Source organism: Lonchura striata, chromosome 19 (assembly GCF_050655825.1).
Source record: "Lonchura striata isolate lonStrDom1 chromosome 19, ASM5065582v1, whole genome shotgun sequence".
Classification (NCBI taxonomy): Eukaryota; Metazoa; Chordata; class Aves; order Passeriformes; family Estrildidae; genus Lonchura; species Lonchura striata.
The window spans coordinates 752615-765321 of record NC_140721.1 but is presented as its reverse complement, the minus strand read 5'-3'; the positions used below and the strand labels follow the sequence as shown (position 1 = coordinate 765321).

General features: G+C 49.2%; 1 protein-coding gene across 3 annotated transcripts in view; it reads right to left on the bottom strand.

The window, feature by feature from the left end:
• Positions 1-2396: 2396 nt before the first annotated feature.
• Positions 2397-12707, bottom strand: part of CLUH (CLUH binding protein of NUMT mRNA) — a 30309-nt gene continuing 19998 nt past the window's right edge. For all 3 annotated transcript variants that reach the window (XM_021533069.4, XM_077787609.2, XM_085557163.1), the window contains exons 13-26: positions 12462-12562; positions 10934-11086; positions 10272-10334; positions 9340-9584; positions 9147-9231; positions 8497-8650; positions 8028-8167; positions 7837-7917; positions 7134-7259; positions 6521-6642; positions 5204-5297; positions 4294-4428; positions 3224-3297; positions 2397-2709 (exon numbers count right to left, since the gene is read on the bottom strand). In XM_021533069.4, coding sequence (XP_021388744.2) covers positions 2541-2709; positions 3224-3297; positions 4294-4428; positions 5204-5297; positions 6521-6642; positions 7134-7259; positions 7837-7917; positions 8028-8167; positions 8497-8650; positions 9147-9231; positions 9340-9584; positions 10272-10334; positions 10934-11086; positions 12462-12562 — 1742 coding nt within the window. In that variant the 3' untranslated portion in view covers positions 2397-2540. The remainder of the gene's footprint in view (positions 2710-3223; positions 3298-4293; positions 4429-5203; positions 5298-6520; positions 6643-7133; positions 7260-7836; positions 7918-8027; positions 8168-8496; positions 8651-9146; positions 9232-9339; positions 9585-10271; positions 10335-10933; positions 11087-12461; positions 12563-12707) is intronic.

The window sequence follows — 12707 nt, the reverse complement described above, 5'->3', positions numbered from 1 at the left end:
CCCACTTGCATTTGGGAAAAAATCTGAGTCTGGGCTCTGCCAGAGCCAATGCATGCATGGGCTGTCCCGGATGGGGTGACAGGGTGGCACAGAAGTGGTTTTTGGAGTGAGGGTTGAAAGGAAAGCTTCCTATGTCCACAAGCAGTGCGTTTCACAGGGGGCACAAGGCAGGTTCAGGTGTGAGTCAAGAACAGTATGGGCAGTTAAATTTAATTTTCCCCCTTAGCTGGGTGAGCTGTTGCTCGTGCAGCAAGTGTGCTGACAGCAGCTCTGTAGGTGTTTCCAGTCCCACTCCAGCACTGATGGGCGCTGGAATGTTGTTCAGTGAATGGGTTGAGTACCTGCCTGCCTCCAGCTGGGTCCCAGAGCCCGTTTGAATCAATTCTTGCGCTCATGTTTTAAGAACTTGTGAGCAGGGTAATGAGAACCCCCAGAATCCAAAAGAGCTAGTGAGGTACAGACAGATGTTGGCAGTTATTTACCAGCCTGCATTGCCTTTGGAGCTGCTCAGCTGTGAAGCCTCAGTAGCTAGGACTTGTCTCCTTCAGCTTCATTTCACATGGGTACAACATCCGCAAAGCTGTGTCCCTGCTCCCATATCTCCCCTGGGATGAGAGGGCAAAGTGACTCCTCTCCCTGAGCACAGATGGATTCTGACAGCAGAGATTGTGGGTCCTACCCCCTCTGGGCTGGGTTTGTGACTCTGGTACTGATTTACAGCTTTTAAAGCCTCTGGATCAGCTGGTGCTGTTCTCCCCCCCTGCTCCCGCTCAGAGGAACAGGAGTGGTGTCTCCAGTGCTGGTACCAACACTTTGCACCGAACAGTAAAGAAACCAAAAAAATACCTGCAAGAGTTTAAAAAGCTTTTAATGGACTGTAAGACACTAGTAAAAGAAAAATCTTTTAGGAAAGATGCACTGTAGTCATTTATTGATTGCTTTCCAGGAAATTCAGAATTTTTCTAACAGGAGCAAGTTCATTTGCAGTGAAGACTCTGCTTTGTTGCCTCCAACACCTCAGAGGCTGCTCCCTCCTTCCCCCCGCCCAGCCCCGAGTTACAAATACCTGTAGGGTCAGACAGGAAACCGAGGGTACAGAGCACAGGGACAGCACTTGGCTCCAAGGGTCAGTAAAAGAAGCAGCGCAGATTAGCACGGGGCATGATCCAGGACAGACAACGCGAGGGAGGGAGAGGCTGGGTGCCGGCAGTGCGGGGCTGCGGCCAGCCCACCCTTCTTCTACAGCTTGATCTGCTTGGGAAACGGGACATTCAGCTCTGTCGGCATCCCAGGGCCTGCAGCAGCCACATCTTACCTGCTTGAGGACAGTGACAGCCCCACAGGCTGTGTGTGGGAGGGGAGACGAGGATTTCTTTAGTGGCACTTGCCATTCAGTACCGTCCATTGCCAGCAATGGCAGCTCCTAGTGCCAGTGACAAAGGTCTTTGCCAGAGGTTTCAGTACTGGGGGAACTTCAGTTTTTATTTAAACCCCTTCCAGAAAGTACCAGGTTTTGGGGTTGTGATTCCGTCAGGTTCAGGGCCCTCAGCTCTGTGTCAACAGCTCCTGTTACAAATGACACCAGGCCTCTCTATTTCTGAATTCTCCTCCCCTCTCCCCTACTCTTAAATAGGTCTGTGCTTCCCTCCTCACTCCCCTTAGCTCAGCCTTCATTTGCTGCATTCCCACCTCACTGAGGCACTGGGGTTTCCACTGCAATGGAAGTTTGTGCGCTTTTTTAAAGATCAAGCCATCACTCTTTGGATACAATATCCCAAGTTATTCAACTGCAAGCAGAGGCAGAGGTGGAACAGTGAATATAATATATCTATCTATCTATATATATATATATATCTATATATATATATCTATCTCTTTACCTTGAAAATTAGAATGTGAATGTTACAAAACCCCACTGAATTGCCAAACTGCCAACCAAACATAGAAAAAAATGTTTAAAGGGATCCCATGGCTATATCCTGATGTAGAAAATGCTGTACATCCCCCACTTCCACATATCACAGGCTTCAGTCATCTCAGTGACAAATATGGCTGTTCTCAGCCCAAGCTTGAATAGTGACTGGGGGGAAATCAATCTTTTGGCTTGGAATCCACGTTTTACAAGAACGTGGAGCAGTGATGGGGCTGGTTCTTTACTGGTTTAGCAAAGCAGTGTCCTTAGTCAACATAAAAATGACCTGAGAAATGTTACATTCCTCCAGACAGTTCATTTGGAATTCATATGTACAAAGTAGAAATAACTGCTGCGCACACACACGACACGGACACACACACGGCAGGAGGGCCCCGCGCGCCAGGACGGGTCTGTGCTGCCTCCGGCCACTTCCCCTCGCGTGGCAGACACAAGCTTGGGCAGACAGATTACATTGCTCAGATTAGTTCTTTGCATTGTGTATTAATTGTACCAGTGCAATAACATTGTCAAAAAGGAGGAGCTGCTCCGAGGGCAGCTAAGGCCCTGGGCCAGATTCAGAAAAGGGTGGTTTAAACTTTTTTTTTTTTTTTAAGCGAGGTACATGTTAAGCAGAGCTCTGTGTTAAGGGGATGGCAGCAGAAGGCATGCTCGGCTCAGCCTCTTTCTCCTCCACAGCTTTGTCCTCTGCTTCCAGCTGTTCCCCACTTTTCAGGCTTTCCTGGAGCTGCTGGCGTCGCTGCACCTCAGCTTTAAGGTTCTCCAGGTCTTTTTGGCTGAAGGAGAAAGCAGGAAGGGTAGCAGACATTAGACTGGCTGTGGGAATGGTGAAGCACCAGGACCAGGTCATGTTCAATGGGGGAACACTGCTTGCACCTCCCTCCCTCACAGCTCAGCCATGCCTGAGCACAGCCAGGACCCAGGCTGGGTTTGAAGAGGCACTGGAGTCTGCTCCCTCAGTGGGGCTGGGCAGAGCAAGGAGTTCATCTCTCTGATGGCCAGGCAGCCTCCAGCTGCTGATGCTGCATTTTTACCACCAATGATTATTTGCAGCCTTAGAACAACAGTCTTGGCTCAATTTTCAACTAGAAGTATGAAAGACAGCTATTAATAAGTAAAAAAAAAAATCTAATAGTCCTGCTGCTTGCAGGTCTTGATGATGCTCATCAAGGCCTGAATTGGGATCTTGGCTAAAACAAAGAAATCCTGGGGAGCTGGTTTCTGCTTTCTTGTGAACTAAGACAATACAGACTTTGTTTCTAAAGGCATAACCCAGAAGAATCACTGTACCTTAGTGGAATGAAGAGAATTCCATTGATAATGTTCAGCTGCTCCAGGACACTGGCCATACTGGGAGCTGTGAACTACATCACAAGGGAAAAGAAGTTTTAGCAACCTAGAGAGGACTCTGAAGTGCTAAGCACATCCCTTTGCCAATGGTTGAGAAAATGGCATAATTTACATTATCTACCTCTGTATATCCTAAGCTGGAAAGCACCATCTAGAGCTTCCCACCAGTTCCTGCAGGGAGCTCCTGCTGAACCCTACAGGACTTCAGTTAAATACATCATGGTGCCAGTTCCAAAATGTGTTGGGTTTTCCACCCTCCTTTAAGTATTTTAACAAGGGTAAACCCTTTAGTGCTGTTTTTATGGGTTTGAGCCTCTTCACTGGCCACAATTCCCTGGACATTTATTTGATTCAAGGTCCTTGTTCTCCCTTCATTGCCATGAACTCCTCAGGTCTGTTGCCAGTTCTCCACAGGGAGAACACCCACGCACAGAGCACTGTCCCACTCTGTCCTCCCAGAAGCTGGAACCTTCTTTCCCAATCTGCTGGCAGGGAGAGTGCCCATGGCTCAGGCCGGGTACTCTGCCAGGTGTGGAGGCAGGCAGGAGCAGCTGGGTTTGGCCCAGGAGGGCCAGTCATTGCTGCTCCATGTAAGGTAAGACAGCCCCTCTGCGCTCCCTGCCCAGCCTCCCCAACCACAACATCCCTGGAAGGAGAACAAAGCATCTGGTGAAAGATGACAGCATTTCTGAGGATGAGGAAACTGAAGTATTTCTGGGTTGAGCAACCTGCTGCCTGGCAGTGAGTCAGCAGCAGGGCAGGGTTGTGTGCAGGTGTGCCAGGCTCTCACCCCAGGAGCTGTCCCTGTACCCCACTGGCTCCCCAGGCACCCTGCAGTGCCGTGCCCCATCCACACGGATGAGAGCACACTGTGTCTGAGCCACTGCCCTAGCAAGGGCTTCTGCCTGGGAAGGGACAACCACTACCCCCTCCTGACAGTCCGTGTCCCTCAGGAGCAGCTGGGCACAGCTTGCTGCTGGCACAGCACGATCCCCAGTGCTCCGGGCTACCTTCAGGGGCATGATGTTGGCGTTGGAGCCATTCTTGTAGATCTCGTTCATTGTGCGCTGCAGAGCGACTGCTTGCTGTGTCAGGTATTTCAAGTACTCGGAGCTCTCTTTGGTCTTTTCATGGTGTTCACCAAGCTGATGGGAAACAGGAAAAAAGGTTCAGCATCACAAGTGAGAGCAGGCACCCAACCCAAGGAACACACCTGGGTGCTGCCAGCTCAGCATCCCTACAGGAACTCAGCAAAATGGATTCTACTTTGGCATTCAAAAACCAGTAAAACAGTTTCTCTGGGAATCTTCTTATCAACATTTCACATTTTCATCAAGTGGGAGCATATTTGCTGGGTGAGCGGCATTCCCTGCACTGGGCTCTTCTTCCAGGAGCAGCAGCCCAGCATCCCCCCACCTGGACCAGTATTCCAGCATTCCCCACACTGGGCTGTGCCCTCAGCCAGCTCAGTTGAGTCACCCCGTGCAGCTGCAGACGTGCTCAGACAGCCCCGGGCTGGGGCAGGAGTTTCACTGAGCAGCCAGGCTGAGAGCTCACTACCAAACCAGTTTGGAGCTGCTATTTAAAGACTAGTGGCACAAAACATGGGAAGAAGAGACCAGTTTTTTCCAAGCCCCACCAGAATGTGGGGCCATGCCACAACACAAGTGCTTGTCCAGCCATGGGCAGAGCACGGACACATTTGCAGGAAGCTGAGCAAAGACCCCTGGCATAGCAGTGGGCAGTTACTGCACAGGGCAGCAATTCTGCCCTGGCCCTACAAGGACTCCCTGGCATCCGCTCAGAACTGTTGGTAGGAAAGGCCTCCAGGCCCCAGGCTGGGCACTGGTTTGCAGTGGAACTGCTCAGTTCTGGCCCTGCAGCGACAGCTCACACGTGCACAGTGGGGCCACTCATCACCTGATTCTTGTAGATGGTGTAGCCTTCCTTCTCATGCTGCAGAGCTGACCGGAACTCTGCTTTGCTCTCGTACACTCGGGCAACCAAGTGGTGGCTGAGGGAAGGAAAAGGGCTGAGTCACTGCTCTGAAGAAGAAACATTTCTGTGCTGCAGCGAGCGTGACTGTGCCATCAGTGCCTGGGCTGAAAGTCTTAACACGAGTGTCAAAGCAGACAATGCAGCACCCTAGGAGTTATTTCTCAGCCCAGCTGAAGATTCAAATACTACACTAATTAGGTTGGATTTTAGCTGGAATGCTGAGAAGTGACCTACAGAGGTAAAGACTGAGCTGGGCATCTTTTGTAAAGCTGAAGGCCACAACAGTGAACTGAAGGGAGAGGCACATCCAAATGGAATACCCTGGGGCTGGATTTATTAACTGGAGAGGAAGGCTGCAGCCCTCAGGCAGAGCCAGGTCTGAGTCCCCTGGGCTTTCACCAGCTGGGAGAGCTGACTTGGCTTGGACTGTTGGCCTTGGTGTTTCTGGAATGAAAAAGAAATTGCTGGGTTTGGCAGTGTTTCTCTGTGGGAGGAGATGGGCCTGTCCAAGCATCCCAGTGCCACTGAGAGACAGCTGAAGACTCTCTGGAGCCTGCGCATTCATCAGCCACTAGAAAACAAGGGAGGCTCTTGCAGGTGTTTAATCAGGTTGATTTGCAGCCTGATGGAGAACAGATGGCTGCAATGTGGCAGCAAGAACTGGGAGTGGGCCATGCCTGGCTGACAGAACCAGTTCTGCACTGAAGGACAGAGGGCACCCAGCACTGCAGCAGTGGGCACTGGGAGCAGATCCTACAAGTGTCACCAGTTCCAGCTCCCTTGGGAACACACAGAAGCCACTTGGGGGTTTTATTCAAATACAGAACTTTATGGCAAAAGACAAAAGCACATTAAATTATTCTCAAAGATCCCTCCCTGAGGGCTGCAACAATTAAATATGAGCATTTAACATACTGTCCATGTCTCCCAGTGTAATTCCCTTACAGGCTCTCCAACCTTTACTTCCCACATACATTTTTCTACTGGGAGTCCACAGGGACCAGGCTTATCTTGACAGATTTTTTTTAACAAGCAGCATCACAGCAGATCCCCCAATTAACCTTAAGAACAATGGATCCTCATCTTTTGAAATAACAAACTGGAATACTGCACCATGACCTTGGCTCTGGGACAAGACTGAATATCTAGTTCTCAAGCCCAGACCCTCCCATGTGAGTACTTGGTGACTGTCCTCGCTCTGACAGCAGTGACCCAGCCCAGCACCCCACCCTGCCTCACCTCAGTGCAACCTTCAAAGACTTGGAGCCGTGATACTTGGAGCTGATGGCCAAGGCGTTCTCCAGGAACCGCAGGGACAGGTCATACTCCATGACCCCATGGAGCACCAGGCCAATGTTGTTCTGTACAGAGAAGCAGGCATTGGGAAGGACACACTGACACTGCAGGTCCTGCTTTGTGAGCAGCGGGACCCCACAGGTGTGTCACTGCCAGAAAGGCTTCAACCCCTGGCCAGTCCCTGCAGCAGTAACACGTGACAGGGACCACCGTCCCCCATGGCAGCCTGGCCCAAACAATCCAGGCACAAGGCAGGTAACAAACTCTCCAGATTATGCCAGCGCAACAAGAACATGATAAACAGAGGAGTTTTCCTAAGGATTACAGGTGCTCAAAGCCATCTGCAGTATCCCAGTGCAGAGCTCAGCAAACAGGCTGACCCTCCCAGCTAAAAAGGGTCAAACTCCTTTTTTCCTTCATCTGATGGCACCAACCAGTAATGACCCAGGGAGGAAAAGCACTGCCTAAACGTTTAACAGCCATTATGTGGGCATCTTAAAGGCCAAGGGGTTTCTCAGAGATTAGGAACTTGAAGACTCTTAAACAAATTACTTACATCTAAGAGTGCCATTTCTGGGTGATCCTCCCCAAATACCAACAGCATGAGGTAGCGTGCACGGTACAGCAGGTTCAGTGCTGTTGAGAGTTGGCTGTTTGCAAAGCAGTACAGAGCCAGGTGCATCTAGGACAAGAGAAGGGACCCAGCATTAATGTAAGGAAACTAATCTCACCTTTCCACACCTTTCCTTAGCTGCACATGAATAAGAAGTCTTCCTCACTGGCTGAAGGACTTCAATCACTTTGAAAGGCCTGGTCTGCTGGCTGATGCATAGTCCCACTGAGGTGTCCCTGAGGACACAGCACTGAGGAAGCTCGTGGTTTATTTCAGTTTCTCTTAATACGCCTTGCAGAATATTTCCAACCTGGCTTGCATATTCTATGTTTTGGGGAGGGATTTTTTCCTCTTTGTTTTTGACATAAGCCCAGGGCCAAAGCACGGAGAATTAATATATCTAAATAAAGATGCAGCAGACAAACACAAGAAACCTAGGTTAAGCAGGACAAATAAGTGAGCATGCAGAACACACTCAGCTTTTCACTTTGCAGGATCTTAAAACACGATGAAGTGGAGAATTCTGGAAAGAAAGCTGCAGAAGAGAGGAAAATGCAAATTTTTCCAGCTGCAGACACGAACTAAGGCTCTCAGGCTGCAGCCAGACCCCTGAGGTGCTGCTGCTCCCACAGCTCCCCATACTCACATATTCTTGGATGGTGTTGGGGTGTTCAATGCCCAGGACCCTCTCGCTCATTAGCACCGCTTTCTGCTGATTGCTTAAGGCCTGAACAGAACAGAACAGAACACAGGGCAAGTCACACCATGCTGTGAGCCTGAGCAAGCATGGGGAAGGAATGAGAGCACTGAGGAGATCCCCTCGGAGCCCCTGCTTACCTCTGAGTAATCTCCCATGATATAGTTGAGCCGAGCTAGCAGCCTCAGGCAGGCACAAATTTCTACATGCATAGCACCATACACATTGTTGAACAGGTTTAAGGCTTCATTGATGAGCTCACAGCCCTCCTTCAAGAAACCTGCAAAGAAGGTATACCCATGTATATATATATATATATATATATATATATAAAAGATAACCTCTAACACTGCTGGAGACAGGAAGTGAGACCAACAGTGGGATACACAGACACAGGTCACTGTCCTGGGGGAAGGATATCACTGCCCTGACCCATCCTTGCTCATTCCTGGTGGCTTTATAGCAGGAGTGTTCCAGATGGACACCAGGATTCTCTACCAAACCGGGGCTGGCAGGGGTGTCCTGCTGGCCATGCCCCACATACCCTGCTCTTCCCATTACCAGTGGTCATTCTGAGAGGCAGAGGCACGGGGGGTATATTATATGTACCTTGCTGAACTTTTGCTTGCCCGCTCTGGAAGAAGTGGAAAGCATCAGAGGCTTTGGGGTTTACATGCTTCACTACAGGGAAGATGTTAAGAATATCCTCTTCTGTGAAAGTGGGCTTGTGCCTGTTGTCAAAGTTGTACTCCTTCAGCAGGATCTGGAGGGACCAAAGAGAGTGGAGGGCACAGTTACCACTTCATAAGCACTTGGCAAGAAAAGGGGCAAAATTCTGAATGTGGAGTCACAGTCAAAACATATCCTGTACCACAACCTAGGACAGAACTTTCCAAGGTGGTCAGAGGTAGGTGTGCACCACCAGCTGTACATGGCAAAATGGCACCGTGGTGACAACGCTGAACCTGTGACAGGAGAGCTCATCCAGCTCTTGTCCTGCAGCCCACAGAGGAGCGAGAAGGCACTGCAATTGTAGTGAGGCTAGCTGTTCTTCCAAAGGACACACCAGCAAGTTTACCCTAAGAGAGAACTGGATTAGAAATCCCAGAGCTGGGACCTGTATTCCAACATGAACACCACAAAGACCTTTTGGGGCTCGTGCTGTGCCTGCAGAACACGTTGCACTTACTCTTCAATACAGAACAGAATATTCCTCAATACAGAACATGATGGCAAGTGAGGGAGTATGTGGATCTTACCTGGACTCCAGTTTTGAGGGAGATTTCACGGAGCAGGGTGATTTTCTGTATATTATATACTTCAGCTGCTTGGTCAGCGTTCTCACTGCAGAAAGTACACAGAAGCTTCAGCTCTCAGGGCAGTTTCTGCTCAAGGCCATTTGGTGAATCCAGGGACAAGCCAGGGTCACCTGCTCCACTTATCTCCACTTACCATTCAAGACTGAAATCAAAATAGTTCTTTGCTTCTGAACAAATATTCTTCCATAGCTCCTGAGGGGTCATGCTTGCCCATGCAGTGTTATCAGCATTGCCAAGGTTCCTGTTTTTCCTTTTCTTATTCTTCTTCTTGGAGACCAGCTCATCAGCTGGAAGATGGGCAATGGGATTTGGGAAGGAGCTCAGAAAACAATTGAGGAAGTGGCTGATGGCGGCAGATAAACCTGACAGCTCCACACCCTACAGTGAGACACCAGAATCAGTCAGGAGAGACACCTGCCATCCCACAGCACTGTTCCAAGCCCGAGCCTCACACACACCCAGTCCTACACAAAGATGGGCATTTTCCACGAGAGGGACAGGAAGGCAGGATGTACAAGTGGCACTAGCACAGTTACAATGGTGCAGGATTAAGTCTATGCCTACACACAGAAATGTAGTGTAGGCAAATACATTTTGGGCTGCTACCTGGGACAGAAAGCGGACAGTGCAAAGAAGATTTTGGCACTGGAACCAAGCCAGGTGTATTGCTAAGGCTATGTAGTGTTGAACACATACAAGGATATGTAGTGTTGAGCCAATTAAAAAGGCTTCTTAGAAGGGCAAAAGCAACACTGTTTAAGAGGAAAAAGTATTACAAGGAAAACAAGCTGTGATTTCACTTTTAAAAGCCTCCAACATAATGAGTGAGGATCTGGGAAGGAAAAGCATGAATGATTGCTCTCTGAGAAAGCTTTCTTCAAGTGGGAACTTGTTTTCCCTTACATACAGGCCTGTACCTATTTCAGTGCTAATGAGCTTGTACTTCTCGTTGCCATGCAACCCCCAGGAACTGCCTAATGAGAAGAGAACCCCAAACAGATCTGTTTGTGGAAAAAAGTCATTAGGGAGGACATACGAGGCAAGAGGTCAGATTGTAGGTCATACCTGGAGGTACGTCTTGAAGATGTGTTTGGCTGATCGAGTGATCAATTCACTGATTCCAATTTTCTACCCAAAGGAACAAAGAACAGACTGAGTGCATTGGCAGGAATATGAAAAAATACACTGGGCTTTTGAAATGGTCTTCTAGCAAGATCTGCAGAAGATACACTATTCTCCCTCCAGCACAGAACTGCAAGAGCATTTGACAGCCCTCGTGGAGCCAGTGAGGAGCCCCTGGCACCTCCACCATGGGTGTAGCTCAGCACAGCTCCAGCAGTGCTTCAGGGGCTGCCACAGCCCAGCCCCTGCCTGCTCCTGGGCAACCACACTCACAACACTTCAGAGTTTGATCCAAAGCCCAGATGTGTTCTTAGAGGCTCAAAAAATGCATGGCTGAAAATCCAACTGTGTTACTCACTATTAGATTTGGGAATGCCTGAAGCAATTATCTACCCCAAAAGATACAGTTCCTAACATTATGAAATCCATTAAGGATTTGGAATAAAAACCTCTCCAGCCACCACTTACAGGTCCTCCTCCCTCCTCCCCTGTTTTTGAAGCTGTTTATTTTACACAGAGAGAGAACAACTGGCCAAGTGGGAATCTCCCTGGGACAAATGATGCCAGAGTGGTTTGAACTGTCCGATGTTAAGCCTGATGCTTACAAAGATGTGATCCAGCTGTGCGTGGCCGGGGGTCTTGGTGATGAAGTTGATCACCTTGCCCAGGTAACGCATGTTGATGCCCCTCTGGTGCATGGCCTCAGCCAAGGTCGCCCCGTCCATCGGGAGCACCGTGTGATCCAGGCAGTCCTTGACCTGCAGGATATGTACAGTTACTGAGGACAAACATGAAGGAAAGAACTTCCATTTAAAAAAATACTTTAAAAAAAACCCACAACAGGAGGCAGGACAGGCATTCCCAATGCCACTGCAGACACCCCATTACCTGGGCTGAGGGCTGCCCTGAAAGCAGGCACTGACCCCAGATAAGACTCTTTTGGGGGGTAACACCTCCTGTAACACCAGGGACCACCATGGTAACACAGCCAGGGGGGACACCTGCAGTAGCCAGCCCAGTCTGGACCAGGTCCTTGCCACTAGGGCCAGTTTCACTCCTGTGTCTCAGCAGGGAAAGAGCAGCACTACACTCTCTCAGAGGCAGAGGCAAAACAACTCCTACCTGTGCAAGTAGCAGGTTGAACCTTCTTTAAGGGCCTCACAATCACTAACTAATTGCCATTTCCAATTAAAAGAGTACGTGGAGCTGTGCACATGGAGCTGATAAGGACAAATGGCACTTGCATGTTAAGTTGTGCTGCAGTGCTGATAAACAGTTGTTTAATTCATGTCATGGAGTAACACCAGCTCCTCTCTGATATGCACAGGACTACCTGCTACAGCAGCCGGTCTGCAACCTGCTCTCACACAGGACTGTGCAGTGTTTTGGGTTTATATACTGGAGTATCAACCACTGAGCCCTTTTCTGGCTCACTCACTTTATTTTTTGTTTAAAGACTGACTACAGAATTAGTGGATTTAGAGTTCAGAAGAAACTTTCTAACAAGGAAAACCCTCTCCTAACAAAAGACCAACAACTCCTGGACCTCTTGGAGTAGAGCTCATGAGTTCTCCCCTGCCAGTTCCAGTGCCTGCTCTGACAGCTGCATTAGCCATCAACTCAGCAAGCATCCCAGGAAGGGAGAAACTGGGATTTCTTATGTGGCCAGGTGCATGGGTAACATCCAAAATGCTTAAGACTTACTAAAGGAGTTTTTAATGACTGCTATTAGTAAAAACAATTCCCCAGTTCACTTCAAATTATTAGTCACCGACTGAGTCACAGCCAGGGTTAGCTAAAACAATAAGCTGTGAAGGGTGCCCAGGGCTAAGGAGGATGGCTTATGTGGTCTCTATTGTCCCAAACTCTTAGCAATAGCTTTAATTACCAGTGCCAATTTTTTTTTTTTTTTGTTGGATTTAGGTGAGAAAATTGTGCCATGATGTAAGATGGGAAAAGGAAAATCCCTCGTGCCTTGCACGCAATGCTCACACTGTTCCCTGTGCTCCCCCACCAGTGCCAGAGCCTGCAGCTGCTCAGGTGAAGCTGCTGTCCCAGGGGTCACCAGGGCCACTGCCTGCTCAGAGCAGCCAAGCTCTGAGGGCAGCCTCACTACTGGCTCTGGTTCCTTACCAAGCCTGGGATCTGGCACGACAGCAGGAAGGCAGCAGCATCCTTCAGCAGCTGCTTCTGGTCCTGCACCTCCTCTTTGCTCGACTCCGGGAAGCGAACACCTGGGAGAGGAAAAGAGAAAGAGCATCAACCACAGCAACTCACAGAAACAAGCCCTCCCCACAAAGCACACAGTAAGAGCAGGTAAAAAGTTAAGAGTAATCGTCTCCCTGGAATTAAAAATGCTTCTAAAACTTATCTCAAACT